This window comes from Dipteris shenzhenensis, chromosome 4 (genome assembly GCF_047967505.1).
Source record: "Dipteris shenzhenensis isolate YYH24624 ecotype China chromosome 4, Dip_SZ_1.0, whole genome shotgun sequence".
Taxonomy (NCBI): Eukaryota; Viridiplantae; Streptophyta; class Polypodiopsida; order Gleicheniales; family Dipteridaceae; genus Dipteris; species Dipteris shenzhenensis.
In genome coordinates, this window is record NC_141599.1 from 46919692 (window position 1) to 46936254 (window position 16563).

Below are 16563 nucleotides of genomic sequence, written 5' to 3' on the forward strand. Positions count from 1 at the left end.
ACGTCTCTAGCCTGCAGTGCAAATGTAAAAAGATATGTCATGAAGAAACGAAGCACACTTGAACTGATTTCTTATTCGCATGACAAATCTTTGTTTTATTGCTATGTATAATTACATAGCTTTGTGCACATCTTGTATATAACCACACATTGATGTGGATAGAGAGTTGGCATGTGGATAGAAAGTTATCAGTATATATAACCATATCATCATGTGAAAACATGATTATTTGGGCACAAGTTTCACATTATATATAACCACATGTTCGTGTAACTACACGTTCATGTGAAGGGAGAGTTGGCACACTTTCTCTCCAAAAATTATAAGACCAAGGAATGTGCCGTTCCTTGGGATCTTGTATCGTGTATTTTGTAAATTGCATAATGTATGTGCATTCCTTGGGATCTTGCTTCATGTATTTTGCAAATAGCATAATGTATTTTGCACATTGCATAATATGTATTTTTTAAAAGAATATTGTTGTTTTTATTTTGATGAGGAAGGTGCTACTAGTGCTCGCTGCCCTAACTTGTTTCCCCCTTTGGGCGATGAACAGATACAATCTCCTTTGTATGTCTAGGATGTCTTCCACCTTACTTCCATGTACTCGATCAGTGCCTCTATGCTGTGGTCTACCACCTCTAAGGGCGGTATCACAAGAGGGTTGTTGTCAACTTTGATTACCTTCAGATTTTGCAAGGCTCCCACTGAGTCGAGCAAAACTCTTATCTGATTGGAGCTTAGATCTAATTCCACTAGGAAAGCTAGATCGCCTATGGAATTTGGCAATCCTCCCCCAAAATCGTTGAAACTGTTGCTTATATTTAGCTTTTCCCAAGTTTCCGATAGCTGGAGGCAAGGACTTCAAATTGTTGAAATGCAGATCCAGAAATGTGAGATGCTTTAGCTCACAAATAGAAGATAGAAGGAAGGTCAACTTGTTTGAACGCAGGAAAAGTGTTTTAAGAAAACTGAGGTCATAGCCAATTCTTGAAGGTAGTCATTCCAACTGATTGAAACTGGCTTTGAGCTCCACCAACCTTTTGAAGAAAGTTACCAATAATAGCAGTCAGCAACAAATGTTTTCCAAGGCACTCAAACAGGAGATAACGGGGTCAGGGAAGCTGTGATGCTCAACAGAAGCTTCGGCACCCTCCAATGCTCTTAGGAAGGCCTATAAGCATATTTCCTGACACATTTAAGATCTTCAGATTCTCTAAACATCCGATAGCATCGCGCAAAGATGATAATTGATTTGATTGCAACTTAGAATCCAAGTATACTATTGAGGGTGGAAATTCCTACATAGCACGTTGGAAACTCAGCATCATAGATTCACTATGGCAAGTTACTACCCTAGCCACTTGCTACATAAAACGAGAATAAAAGCATGCTTTTCATGTATCTTGCAATTCTTTTACCTTGAGCTAATTCTTAGAGAGGTCTAATGAAGTTGGGGTTGTTAATTTTCCAAAGGAGGTGGGCAAGGTCCTGAGAAGGTGTCCACTCAAATCGAGATTGCTATCGAGTGTCTGGGCAGCTTTAAGTAGTAGCTTTGGGATGTGTTGTTGGGTTTCTTGGTCGACATGCTTGCGGCTTGCGAAATTGTTGAGGACTTCCAATGTTTTCATCATTTGTGCGTCAGGCTTTTTCACTAAACCCTTGTAAATTTGGTGCAGCTCAAACAGGGAAATGACCGCCTTATATGGACGCTTAGCTTTCTCCATTTCCTCCCTTGTGTTGGCTTCTTCCTGTGCCTGAAATGCCATTTAGACATTGAGAAGTTGAGAATGGAAACACCTCGTAAGGGGGATCGTATCAATCAAAATCGCATGCCGTTTGCACATGTGCACAGCTTAGGAATCGTATCAATCAAAATCGCATGCCGTTTGCACACGTGCACAGTACGGGCACATCCCATGAGAACAGCTTGTATGAAAGAGCAACTTACAAAGCCAAACCAAGATCATTAACTTTCTTTTCCTGTACATACAGGAGTAAACCACATTAAGGCTAAGTTTCTCAAGACAGTCCTTGTGTGAGTATAAATTGGAAGATCAAATACATGACTTAGAGCCGAACAAAACTCATGCTGCAATTGCCATTTGCATAAGCAACAAACACGCAGTTAATTTAATGCCAAAGAACAGCCGTTTCGTTAGATTGCAAGAGTACTTTGCAAAACAGAGACGTAGAGTCAAAAGCCAAAACTCCAATGGCAATCCATGGTGAAGGTCATTTGTGAGCCAAAATGGGGTCGAGGGTACGAGAGGCAGGATTCAGAAGTGCAGAGAAGACAAGAATGGATGAAACGAAGTGAGAGGCAGGCATGGGATGAGGTAGAGAGGATGATATAAGAACTTGAGAGGCAGACCAGAGAGGAGGGTCGAAGGAAGGGGGGGGGAGGGGGAGGGGGGGAGGAGAGGCGATGGGAGAGGTGGGAGTTGATGAGGGAGATAGTGAGGAGGGGGTGGTTGAGGGAGGAAGGGTGAGGGGGAGAGCTGAGGGCCTTGAAGAAGGAGAGGGGGTTTGAGGGGGAGGGAGCTGCTGGACAAGCAGACATGGTGCTAGTGATAGAAAAGAAGGAGAAAAAGGTAGTGCATCTGAGAAGGCAACTAGGCTTGAAGCTGAGGAGGGGATAGAAGGGGAAGGGGAAGGTGAAGGGGGAAGGCAATGGCAGCTTGCTGAGGTAGGAAAAGCTTGAGGAGGAGGAGGAGGAGGAGGAGGAGGGGGAGGATCAGGGGAGAAGATGAAGAGGATTCCGAAGACGAAGATGATGACAAGTAGTACGCATGCGCATGAGGCATGTGAGATTGAAAAGCAAAGGCACCTTGTAGATCCAAAAGCAAAGGCACCACCTTTTAGGCAAACACGGTTATTAGGCAATCATGGAAGTACATTTAGATGAATCAAAAGTGAAAATAGAGCTCAAGGACTGAAAATAGATGGACATGGGAAGGAAATGAGGGGGACGAGAAGCCACGTTGGCATTAAAGTTCCCATTTCGAGCAAAAAACTCCAAAGGTGTCATTAAAGGCCTTAAAAGTTGCCATTAAAGGCCTTAAGGCCGTAAGGTAAGACCCAATTAAAAAGAGAGAGTGTGTGATGTGGTGTAGTCCACGTTCAACAAACTCCGAAAAGTGCACAAGTAGACTACGTGGCGGTTTGCACGCACAGGCAACACAATTTCATTGCATTTAGGGCTTCAGTTCTCTGCTTGTGAATTACCATTTCTCTGCTCCCTGACCTTCTTCCCCTTCTCGCCAGCTATGAGGTCTTCTTTGCTCCGTCGATCTTCCTTGCTCCTCCCCTCCCGATTATATCCTCCCCTCCTTTATAGCTCCTCTCGTAGCCTCCCTTCTCACCTCTCTTCCCACAGATCTTCCGACTCTAACGAGACCAATAGCATCAAGGCATATCCATCTATCGGGCCTCTCATCGCTGCCGGTGCCCTTTCGCTCTCGTTTGCTGTCTCCAATTACTCTGTTGCCGCTGCCACGGAGAGGCCTGCGCCTGAGCGCATCCCCAAAGAAGTCGTCTTGTTTCAGTACGAGGCCTGCCCTTTCTGTAACAAGGTGAAAGGTATGCTGTTCAGAGATGCGAATGCACCTCCCCGTCATGCATTTTGATAATAGTTTTAAGGAGCTATCACGGAATTTTATGACACGCAACTAACTTTGATGGTGGCTTAACTCCAGGCACTAGGGGGCAAACATTAGGATCTTTCACCCTTTATTGATGGCAACGAATTTGCTGTTGGGCTGGTGGTTTTTGTGTGCAATCTGAAGTTATGATGTATATTACTCCTTGGACTTACCATGCAATATGGAGTCTGGCTCAACGTCTCTGTGGAATGTGAAGGGTCGTATGTGAGCGCCTCGGTAGACAGAAATTGTTTTAAATCAGGGCCACATGGAATGAATAGGTTCATGCTTCGGCTCTGACATAGTGATCATGAAATGGAAGGTCCTAATGATGGATTGAAGACTCACATTTGGGTGGGTAGGACTAACTTTGGCAGATTTTTAGATAAATTAGTTCTCCATATTAGTTCTCGTCCTCCCCCATATCATATTGCAGCTGATAGCTCATGAGAATGACATTATCGCACCAAGATGCTGATCTTTCGTAACTCACTTCATCAAGGGACTGTTAATTAATCTACAATGAAGCTTCTGCTGACACTAATGGTGAAGTATAATAACAGGAGAGAAAGCCAATATCTTCGTGTTAATGTAATAGTTGGTGATACGACATGGTCTAGGCAATCTATAAATTTAAATAGTTAGGCAATCAGAGGACTTGAATCGCTGTCATTTTATGGCTGGGATACTTTCTCAGCAAGCAAAGGCAGATATAAAATATTGTCTTGCTTGGGATATCTCACAAAACTGTAATAGAGTGGAATTTCGTTGGCTTGTGAGTGTACAACAATTTTCCATATTTGCAAAATGAACTTGTTGAATTTTGTTAAGGAAACGAATGCAGATGCAAAATCTTGTCTTGCTCGGGATATCTCACAAAACCATGTAAAGTGGGATTTATAGGGCTTATAATGCACTTAGGAATGGAGGATAACACATAGTTGCTTTACGATGAATAGCTATTAATATTCAATAACCAGGGCTATAAAGGAGATTTGGTAACACAGGCCTTCACTAGATTCTTAAACACTCATTTGCAGTATCATTCTTTCCTGCAACATTCTTTAGCAAAGTTAGGCTTATGAAATGTGCAGACTGACACAAAAAAAAAGTATATGATCACTGGCCTTCACTAGATTCTTAAACACTCATTTGCAGTATCATTCTTTCCTGCAACATTCTTTAGCAAAGCTAGGCTTATGAAATGTGCAGACTCACACAAAAAAAGGTATCGGGTTGTTTCCAATTTTTTAAATAATGATTCTGTTTCAATTGTTAATATTGGTTCATTTTGGTTCTTTGCTGCTCTTGGCTTAAAGTAGGAAAATGAAAAGCTTGGCTAATTTTTGTGTGTTGTAGGTTATTCAAAATTTAGTGAATCTTATATCTTGCGCTATTTGTTTCTGTGTCCTCAGCTTTTTTGGACTACCATGACATTCCGTACAAAGTAGTGGAAGTGAACCCCCTTAGCAAGAAAGAGATCAAGTGGTCTGAATACAAAAAAGTTCCGATTCTCATGGTCGATGGTCAACAAATGAATGATTCTACGGGCACGCTTGTCACCCTCATCTCTTTCTCATGCTGATACTGGGTTTGAAACCCATGTTAGTCTTCATACCTTGTATAAAAAGGATCGTTGGAAATGCCAATATTTGTATAGTCAACACAGTTTTTTACACTTTTGGCATAGTTTAAACAATCTGAACTAAAATATTTTTTCTTGCTTCACATCTTGTTCTCAGCGATAGTCTCAGCTTTAAATGAGACAATAAACCCGGAAGGAGATGGCATGGCTGTGAAGCCTGCTGCAAAAGAGGAGGAAGAGAAATGGCGCAGGTAGCAATTGTTTCTTCTTTCTTCCCCTTCCTTTTTCTCCGGGAATTTAATGGGCTAGGTTATTTACATTTTTCTTAGTCACAGCTAAGAAGATTCATATATTAGTTTCCCCAAAGGTCCTTTAAAAAAAAAGCATGTAGAGACAAAGAGAGTGAGAGAGAGAGAGAGAGAGAGAGAGAGAGAGAGAGAGAGAGATGCATTAACTTCTGCCGAAGACCTCACGGGCCTATGGGACAAGGTACAAAGTACACCAAAAGGATGATCTCATACAAGCCCTAGTGGGCTGGAGCAAAGGGTGTGCTAAGGCCCTTGCTGAGTGCTAATACTACTAAACTGAAAAACGGAAAACCTGATAAACTGATAAGCTGATAGACTGATAAGCTGATACCCTGATAACCTGATAACTCTATTGAGCTCAATAGCTCGAACAAAATCAGAAGACTAGTAGAGACATGTAGCATGAGGTATGAGATCAAAGACTCCGTGGTGGCTCACCTGTGAGTGGTGAAAATGTCTCGGATCTGCGTTTGTCGGGTTGTGGTGGCGGAGGGGGACGTGGTCTCCTCGATCTCTGAACCCGTTGGGCTATGTTTACGGTAGCCCCTCGCCGCGGGCGGTCTCCCCTGAGGAAAGCTGTGATAGGATGGATCTCAATAGAGTGCTCTGGTCACTCTCCGTGCTGTAGGTGGTCTCTTCCTCCCTCTATCAGTAATCTAGGATGCCCGCATGTAAGTTATCTCCTCCGCTTGCATCCCGAGGTGTCGTGGACCTGACTCAAATGCATAGAAGTATGTGACGTGACGCTGTGCTCTGTAAGACTCTGTCTCCTGTGGTTTGATCGCCTCTTGTTGCTCTTTAATTTGTTGTAGTAGGGTCTCCCTGTGTTGGCGCATCTCAAGTAGATAGAGCCCAATGCAGACCTGATCCTGGAAGTGGATCAATTGTGAGTGGACCGAAGCCACTCCCCTCCTGATAGAGGCAATGGTATCGTCCCCTAATCTCATAATAGGCTGGTCAGACACATAGAATATGCTCCTCTGTCTCATCACTCCTAGTGTGCAAAGCATACATAGCCATTGCTCCGTGGGTATGCCTGCCGCTCTCCTCTGTCTCATCACTCCTAGTGTGCAAAGCATGAATTGGTGGGGAGCTCCTGGTCTCCCCCCAAGTCTGAGACTTATGGAGTTGAAGGAAATGTAATCATATGATATGGTTGATCTCATCTCGCAGGATCGACTCGGGGAGTGCATCCATACTGTACTGAAAATGGGGGAGCTTGCTCATTTGTATACCGTGCTTGGTAGAGAGAGAGAGAGAGAGAGAGAGAGAGAGAGAGAGAGAGAGAGAGAGCCCTTTTATAGCCCCCCTTGCCAGCCTTGTTAGCCAACATGGCTGGCCAATGGACTAACTAACAGGTCGGCCTTGACCCGCCCTGGTTGGGTTGGGTTAGGTCAGGTTTGGCGCGGCCAATCAGGTCCATTAATTTGCCCTGGCTAGGCACCCAACTCAGCCCTACAGTCAGTGGAGCCAACTTAAACAAGCCTCTACCAATCTATCCTCTTCGGGCGGGCACACCCACAATAATAGCCCTCTCGCACTATGAGATACCAAACTCTAACATGAGTGACTAATGGGGTATTGTTAGGGAACACTATTTAAATGCTTGGTAAGCACAATAAAAAGTTTATCAAGGGACTAATTCTTGCTCTATGCCTTTGTGTAAGTCTAGAATATGGAAGGTTGTTGGGGTATTGAGGTGTGGCTTGATCATTTCTTTAGAGCATGTCTTCGTACTTGCTTCGGTGAGTGGCTTTTACCACTCTCATGGATGTCTCTAGGGGGACTCTTTTTGGCCCTTGCCGTGTAAGCGTTTGCTTTTGGGTATCACTATCTATGGGGATTGTGCAAGGGGCTTTAAAGGTTCTTTAAAGCTTCATATGATTTAAGGGTGTGGTAAGTAGGGTTAGCTTTAGGGTTATTATGCTCAGATGAGGCTCTCTTCTTCATGATCTCATGATGAGGGCCATAGACTGCAAAACCAGCTTCTTTGTTGGCTTCTTCCCTGCTTGTTGCACAGTGCTTTCGTATCGATAACCTACTGAATTCCTCATGCATAAGCTGAGACGAATCATCACCACAATTTTTGATCCGACTCTCTCGTTATGGCACCAGGACAGCTCTGACAACCTTTGGAAAGATGCATGATATGCTTTTATTTCAGCCCTGTCAAATGTTGCTCTGCTATCCTCTTTCTTCTCCAAACCGTTGCTGCATGCCTTAGCTTCTAGAAACTTAAGTAATTTGGCTCGGCTGGTGTGTCTCGTGAGCAGTTGGAAGCAGCATGCAAATCTTCAGCATTTCCAGGCTTGTTCATGCCTAGGATATCACGTTCCTTCTCATGTCTGCAATGGTGCCGTCACACGCATAGGAGCTCCTCCATCATGCACCGTTACGGAGGATAACTGCATTCAGCACAAGTTAAAGGAGGATGAAAGCCCATTAACAGATCTGTAATCAGACTCAGATTTCAATCTTTCGAGCAGCTGTGCGTTCTGAATGTCTGCACGAAGCTTTGAAGTGTGTTTCAGTTCGACTAATGCAACATACTGCGTGATTTTCTCTTCTTCTATTCGTTCGGGAGCTTCTACAGAGCGAAGCTTTCTTCAAGATTCTCTATAGCAGTCTCCTTTGACCAACTGCCACAGCTGATCCTGCACCACTTTATCTTGGTGATGTGCTCGTGTACTGAATCCCCTTCATCAACCCTCATGGCGTATATCTCTGCCTCGAGGTCCAAGATTGTCACCTCATTGTCAAGCTCATACATATCCCGCAATGTCGTCCAGGCCTCGAAAAAAGAGTTGGTCATTTGTATGTGCAGAAGCACCATATCTGCTGTTGTATAGCCAAGGCTTATGCATCCCATATCTGCCATGACCTCACTAAGACAGGGTCTGCTAGCATTGTCAATGCCGCCGAAGTTGCTCTAGCTAGGGTAGTCACGGTGGCTTGCATCCTCAGCTTTGTCTGTCCCCCACGCCTCCCTCAACAGTAAGTGGCTCCGAACCTTCATTTTCCACAACGGGTATCAGGCCTGCCTGTCTCACCAAAATTTGGGATTTGATATTTATGTAGGGGGATGAACTGACCCCTCCCTGCCGACTTTTGGGTCTGCTACACCAGCCAAATCAGGCCCTATAAAAGGGCAAGGGGCCGGCCCCCTTCAACCCTTTTACGTGCCTCTTCAACCCCCTTTGCTGCTGCACCAGTTCTGCCTCCTGCCAGGCCCTCTCGAGCCCCTTACAGCCTTGTACCCTGCTCCGCATACCTCCGTACAGCCTTTGCACAGTCTGTACTGCTAATGTCAGTGCTGAGAGATTGAGAGGGAGAGAGATTTGGAGTAGGGAGTGAAGGAGACACACTCACCGTAGTCACACACCAGTGGGTGGGGATGAAACAATAAGTGGTACCTCCCCAAGTACACACACTAGTATATATATCTGTGGATAAGACTAGGGCCACTAAGTACCTAAGTACAATGTGTACTTAGTGTACTTAGTAGTACTAGAATAAAACTGTTACAAGGGTGGCCAGTGCCTTTACCCCAACAACCTCCCACTTAAAGGCAGTGTGCCCATAAGAGAGTAAAAAAAAAACAGCAATATACATCATCATGTACAAGACCAATTGGTCTGCTTATCCTATACCCATAAGCCGTCTGCAGTGTGCAAACCGCTCAGCAGCCAATCCTTTGGTCAACAGATCTGCTGGATTGTCATCAGTGTGAACTTTCACAAGCTGAAGTTGCTTGTTCTCAAGCACCTCCCTGATAAAATGATACTTCACGTCGATGTGCTTCGTCTTTGCATGAAAAACAGGATTTCGTGCCAACTGTATGGCACTCTGACTGTTACAATGCAACAATGGAGTATCACTAGAGTAGCCCAAATCTGCCACTAGCCGAGATAGCCATATAGCTTCCTTGCACGCCTCAGTGGCTGCAATATATTCAGCTTCTGTAGTAGACAAAGCAATGCATTGCTGCATTCTAGATACCCATGACACTGCACCTCCAGTGAAAGTGAAAACATATCCGGTAGTAGACTTCCGGGTATCAGGGTGACCGGCATAATCAGAGTCTGTATAACCCTGCACTTTTGCATCTTGACTGCCGAAACATATACACAAGTCGTGTGTACCCTTCAGGTATCTCATGACACCTTTTACTGCATTCCAATGCTTTTTGCCAGGTTTAGCCATGTATCTGCTAACCACTCCCACTGCAAACGCAATATCGGGCCTGGTTGCAACCATAGCATACATGAGACTGCCACATGCTGATGCATACGGAATCTTTGACATCTCAGCTTTTTCAGCATCTGTCTGAGGGCTGTCCAAAGCACTGATTTTCACATAAGGAGGCAATGGAGTACCAATACTCTTCCCCCCCTCCATGTGAAATCTCTGCAAGACCTTGCCAATATATTCCTTCTGAGACAAGTATAGCAACCGCTTTTCCCTATCCTGAAGTTTCGCATACCCAATATATGGTTGGCATCACCAAGATCTTTCATATCAAAGGTCTGGTGCAATCTCTTTTTCAAGGCATTCATCTCATTATGAGATTTTCCAGCAATTAACATGTCATCCACATACAAAATGAGGATAAGTAAACTGCCATCTGAAGCTTTCTTGGTATACAAGCAGTGATCAATGTCACTTCTCCTGTAACCCTGGGTTCGCATGAATGTATCAAACTTATGATACCATTCCCTGGGTGCCTGCTTTAGACCATAAAGACTTTTCTTTAGTTTGCATACAAGCTTCTCTTTGCCCTTCACTGTAAAACCCTCTGGCTGCTGCATAAAAATTTCCTCATGTAAATCACCATGAAGAAATGTTGTCTTGACATCCATTTGGACCAAGTCCATATCTGCATGTGCAACCAATGCTAATACAGTTCTGAGTGTTGTCATCTTAACAACAGGAGAGAATATCTCGTCAAAGTCAACACCATATTCCTGCTTGAACCCCTTGGCAACCAGTCTGGCTTTATGCTTTGGCTTTTCACCAGGTGTGACCTTAAGTCGATAAACCCATTTGCATGGCAGTACTTTCTTACCAGTAGGCAAGGATACCAATTCCCAAGTGCCATTCTTGTGAAGACTGTCCATTTCAGACTTCATAGCAAGATCCCATTGAATCTTGTCTGCCCTCTGCCTAGCCTCTCTGTAGCATGAAGGCTCTCCACAATCAGTGAGCATTAAATAATCAATGCCTGGAACAAATCTTTCTGGCTGCCGCGTCGGTCTGGTTGACCTTCTAACCCAAAGACCACCGTCTTGAGCTGGCTGTCCAGCCTGTTCATCACCCAGATAAGGTGGCTGTTCCATGTCTCTTGGCTGCATTTGCATGTCAGGAAGATTACCTAACTGTGCCTCATCCATTGGGATGTCTTCTGCCATAACTGGCTGTCCATTAGGATCTGCTGCAGCATCATTTAATGGCTGATTATGCTGCTGTTGTGGCTGATTTACAGCCTGTCTGTGTTGCCCATGATGCCTGTCATCATCAATAGTTACTTTTAAAGGTCCCTGCTGTACAACAGGTTCTTTGAACATGATGGTTTCATCAAACACGACATCATTGCTGCGTATAAGCTTTCTGTTCTTGGGATCCCAAATCCTGTAGCCCATCTCACCTTTGTCACCGTAACCTAGGAATATGCATTTAAGAGACTTTGGATCCAGTTTAGTTCTGTCCTCCCTGCGTACATGCACATACTCGACACAACCAAAGACCCGTAGGTGTTTGTAAGACGGAGGCTTACCCGTCCATGCCTGTTCAGGCACACCACCTCATAGTCTCTTGTTTGGTGACCTATTAATAAGGTGCACAGCTGTCTTTACAGCTTCAGCCCAAAATGTGTGGGGCAGTGCAGCATGTGACAACATGGATCTGACTTTCTCTTGAATGGTCCTGAACATTTTTTCAGCTGTACCATTCTGTGGAGGATCATATGGTGCAGACAACACCCTTTGAATACCCTTTGCCTCACAGAATTCTTGAAATTCTTTGGACAAATACTCTCCACCATTGTCAGATCGTAAGGCTTTCAGTTTTTTGCCTGTCTCATTTTCGACCAGTGCAACAAACTTAGTGAAAGCCTTGAACGTATCACTCTTCTTTCTGAGAGTGTAAACCCACACTTTGCGGGTGGCGTCATCTATGAATGACAGTATGTACTTTGAACCTCCTAAAGAGAGTGTAGGCATCTCACACACATCTGTATGTACTAGCTCCAAGAGCTGTAATTTCTGATCTGACCTTCTCTTATGAGGTATTTGTACTTGACGACCGTAGAGACAAAATTCACATTTCTTTAAATCTGAAAATTTTAGACTCGGCAAGTAACCAAAATGAGCCAATTGCTCCATTCCCTTAATACTCATATGGCCAAGCCGGCTATGCCACAATGAAATCTTTGGCAGCTCGGTGGCATTTACATCAGAATGTGGACAATGTCCACCATGAAGTGAATACAAAGTATCAACCTTAGGACCTTTGGCAATAGCCATTGCCCCTTTGCTGATTTTCCATTTCTGATTACCAAAGGTGGTATGATAACCATCGTCATCCAACAACCCTGTGGAAATCAAGTTTTTCTTCACCTCAGGAACATGCCTGACCCCTTTGAGCATTAACTGCTGGCCATTTTCAAGAACAAGCCTGACATCACCTATGCCAATGATAGAACATGCATGGTTATCACCAAGAAAGACAACTCCCTTTTGCCCTCCTGCATATCTGACAAACAGATTTCTGTAGGATGTCACATGAAAGGAAGCACCTGAATCTATAATCCAGGAAAACATATCTGATCCATCACCAGCATGAAGTGTATGAGCCTCCAGTGAAGAGGTGAAACATATCTCACGTCCACTGTCACTGTCACTAACATAAGTAACATTCAGCTCCTCTTTTTCTTTGCCCTTAGACTTGCCTTGAGCCTTGCCTTCTTTGGCTCTCTGGTCATTCTTCTTTTGAAAACACTTTTTCTCAATATGTCCCTTCTTGCCGCAATAGTTGCATACAAGATCACTCTTAGAGCGGGACTTGCTCCTCTCTCTTTCTTTGTCTTTTCCACGTGTTTTGGACCTGCTGCGTGCATTCAAAGCATTTGACTTCCCAATAGCATTGTTCTTTCTGTTCATCTCTTCCTGTAGAAGAGCACTCTCCACATCTGCAAATAACAGAATGGCTTTTGAGTTGCTGGTAGAAGTCCTGAATGTGTCCCATGACTCAGGTAGAGAACATAGGATGAGTGTAGCTTTCAGCTCATCATCGAGCTTCAACCCCTGGTTGATCACCTGGCTGAATATGCTGTTAAACTCAATAATATGAGTGGACATAGCTGTCCCCTCCTTCATTTGAAGACCAACAAGCTTTTTTAGCCAGTAAGCTTTTCCCGTGGCACTTTTCTTGGCATAAGTATCCTCAAGACGTTGCCACATCTTCCACGCAGTAGGTTCATCCCTGATGCCTACAACCAGTGAATCAACAACTGTAAGCATAATGGTCGACCTGGCCAAGCCGTCCATCTTCTCCCACTGCTCATCAGTAACGTTGGGGGGCTTAACACCCTTCTCCTTTATAGGCTTGTACTGGTCCTTCTGCATCAGCACATTGTAGCATTGTGTCCTCCATATGTCGTAATTTTTAGCTCCTTCGAGCTTCTTTATCTGAAACAAGGACGACACGTCGCTACCGGAACTCATAGTAAAGAAAGTAGACTCCCTGTAGGTGTGCAATTAAGCACTAGTCACTCCAAGAAAAAATTCTCCCGCAGCGGAAGTACGATCAAAAGTGAACTTGGTACTGTTTCAGTGGCATAAAACCAACTGAAAGTCTTTCTCCCACTTGCTGCAGAAACAGTGACTTTTTGACAGTCAAATTTGGTCAAACTTGCTGTTTGACAGTCCAGGACTGTCAAGAAACAGTGAATCTCTGATTTTGGATGAAAATCTCTGATTTTAGACCTCCATATGCTCCAGAAACTTCCCCCCCAACTGAATTTACAGTTTGGAAGTAAGGTGGCTCAAAAGCCCTTTGAATGCATGAAGAAAATCAGGGATGTGACCTCCAATTTGAAAAGATTGACCTTTGACCAAACACTGTAAGTCAAATTTGCACTTTCAAAGCATAGTAGTGCTCCACAAGATAGCCTGATGCATGTAGAGTGCTCCCACTTGACAAATTGCCGGTCAGGCTACAAAAGCCCCAAATTTGACTAAAGTTAAACTTGGTCAAAATCGACCAAATCTGTACCAAATGTGATTGTACTTTCAGCAACAAGCTAAAGCATTTGTCACAAGCATAATAGCATCAAAAGCCCCTTGAATTGGCAGCACATTCCGTGCATTGACACAGTAAATGGCATCAACTGCTACTGCTCACACAAGGCGTTTGACTGCAAATCCATTGAGTTGCATTAAACAAAGCATACACTGCAAGTATCAAGTACAGATCTGTCCAATGCATACTCTCAGTGCCACCACTGTGTACAATCACTGGCCAAGTGATAAGACCTGTCTCGACACTGTTTACGGCATTTGATAAGCCTCAGTGCGAGTGAAAGCCCTGCCCCAAGTAGAACACCTGGCTCAAATGCCAGTGGCGAAAGACAATGTTTTCCCGTGGAAAACAGATAAACAGAAAAGAAATGTTCCTCGATCTGTGGTACCCTGACTGTTGGCTGTACTTGAAAGTCAAGTACAGCAGTGCTGTACCAGATTTTGAGAGAGAAGGGGGGGGAACTGGAGCTCGACCGCGCCCAGCTGGAGCTCGACGGCGCCTTCGCCTTCGCCTCTTGCTGCTTCTGCAGCTTAGCTCGCCCGCGCCCGCGCCTTGCAGCCCTTGCCTGCACCCTTGCAGCCACGCCTTTGCAGCCCTTGCCTCGCGCCTTGCAGCCCTGGCCTGCGCCGTTGCAGCCGCGCCTTGCCTGCGCCCTTGCAGCCACACCTTTGCAGCCCTTGCCTCGCGCCTTGCAGCCCTGGCCTGCGCCGTTGCAGCCGCGCCTTCGCGATCCGTCCGTACGGTTGTACGGACGACGTACGGCCGTACGGATTGGTCCGTACGGAAGGGGTAGGCTAGGGAGAGGAGGGAGTGGAAGAGGAGGGAGAGAGAGCCCGTTGGCTCTGATACCAGTTGAGAGATTGAGAGGGAGAGAGATTTGGAGTAGGGAGTGAAGGAGACACACTCACCGTAGTCACACACCAGTGGGTGGGGATGAAACAATAAGTGGTACCTCCCCAAGTACACACACTAGTATATATATCTGTGGATAAGACTAGGGCCACTAAGTACCTAAGTACAATGTGTACTTAGTGTACTTAGTAGTACTAGAATAAAACTGTTACAAGGGTGGCCAGTGCCTTTACCCCAACAAGTGCCACCTGTCCCAGGCCTGTCGACCAGGATGGCAAGCCCGAAGCTATGGTAGTTTTATGACTACTATGATTGTAGGCAGAGGACGGCCCTTGTGACTTTCAAGGAGCTGGTTCCATTGCTGCTGCAACAAGAAGCTCGGGGGAAGAAGTACAATGGTATGGATAAGGGTGACAAGGTCCTCATAGCTTACGACAGGAGCAAAGGCAAGGGCAAGGGTAAGCCTAGCTAAGGCAAGCGCAAATCTGATGACGGAGCGGATTCTTCAGATGAAGACAACAAGAAGAAGAGAAAGAAAGAAAGAAGAAGTACTTCTACTGCGATGAGCCACGACATTTTGAGAAAGATTGCAAAAAGAAGAAGGGTGCCATCTTGGAGTAAGAGGATTAAGAGGATTCAGCTTAGCTGGTGGTGACAGAGGAACTTTTCTTGATGGCTACTTCGAGTGTTGCTAAGATGAGATACATGGACCCTGGTGTTACTGTCAGGATGTCAGACATTGAAGACTGGTTAGAAGAGGAGTCAGGATTCTTTGTGATGGATAGTGACGAGTGCTTGGAGTTATCCGGGTACTTGGTTGGTGTTGTTGGAGTAGAGGGGGGTTCTTCGACAGGAGCTGAGGACTTAGGGTTAGATGGAGGTTGTGACTTAGCGGGAGACAACAACGCAGAACTACATTTGGAACTTTAAGGTCTAGTAATCTGGATTTGTGCTTGGGATATGATGTTTTGGGTATGTTGTTGGGTTGTAGACCTAGCCTGACGGAGGGCGGGTTGAAACAGACCTTGGCTTGGTGCTTGGAGAACTTAAGGCTGTTCACCCATCATGAGGGGGACAACTTGAGGATGCTGGTATGTGGAGAACTCAAGTTTAGAGCCGGTTCGTGACTTTGCCATCAGGTGCTACCTAAGATGGACTTGTGTACTAGATTGGTGTGCAGAAGCGGAACCGGATTTGGCAGACTTGGAGCCACTGGTTGGAAAGCCAGGAGAAGACTATGAAGATGCCAAAGTGTTCCAGAGGATTGCGATACGGGAGCTCCCGGAGCATCTTCATCGAAGGATCGGGATGAGGCCAAAATGGGTCGGGGTGTTGGAAATACAGTGGTCACCTTGCCATTTGTAAGCCCCCAAATGAGGAGAGCGTGGGGGAGGTGGACCTAGGGTTAGGGTTGCCACATGGGCATTTGATTGGACACCATGTGGGCAACACACCGACCGAGATAAACAGAGGGGCTGCCACATGGGCAGCACCTAGGTATATGCCACATGGGCAGCACCTCACAGCAAACAAGAGAACATGTATGGGGCTGCCACATGGGCAGCACATGGACTGCTATGTGGGCAGCAAGCAAGGAGGATACCAGGCAGTTGAGGCTCCATCGAGGACAGGACGTTGGGTATGCCACGTGGCCATCTCGGACTGGCTGGAGCAAGAACTGCGCAGAGATGCAGGCCTAGGACAGGTGGTGCTGACATCAGCAGTACGGATTGTACAAAAGGCTGTACGGAGGTATACAGAGCAGGGTACAAGGCTGTATGGGGCTGGAGAGGACCTGACAGGAGGCAGAACTGGTGCAGCAGTCAAGGGGGTTGAAGAGGCACGTGTAGGGCCTGGTTGGGCTGGTTGGAGCCAG

General features: G+C 45.4%; 1 protein-coding gene and 1 pseudogene across 3 annotated transcripts in view; one reads left to right on the forward strand and one right to left on the reverse strand.

The window, feature by feature from the left end:
- Positions 1 to 486: 486 nt before the first annotated feature.
- LOC147902965 (uncharacterized) lies at positions 487 to 1769 on the reverse strand (annotated as a pseudogene).
- Positions 1770 to 3178: 1409 nt separating this feature from the next.
- Positions 3179 to 16563, forward strand: part of LOC147902966 (Glutathione S-transferase family protein) — a 67480-nt gene continuing 54095 nt past the window's right edge. For all 3 annotated transcript variants that reach the window (XM_087374079.1, XM_087374080.1, XM_087374081.1), the window contains exons 1-3: positions 3179 to 3582; positions 5060 to 5194; positions 5387 to 5480. In XM_087374079.1, the coding sequence (XP_087230205.1) occupies positions 3270 to 3582; positions 5060 to 5194; positions 5387 to 5480 (542 nt within the window). In that variant the 5' untranslated portion in view covers positions 3179 to 3269. The remainder of the gene's footprint in view (positions 3583 to 5059; positions 5195 to 5386; positions 5481 to 16563) is intronic.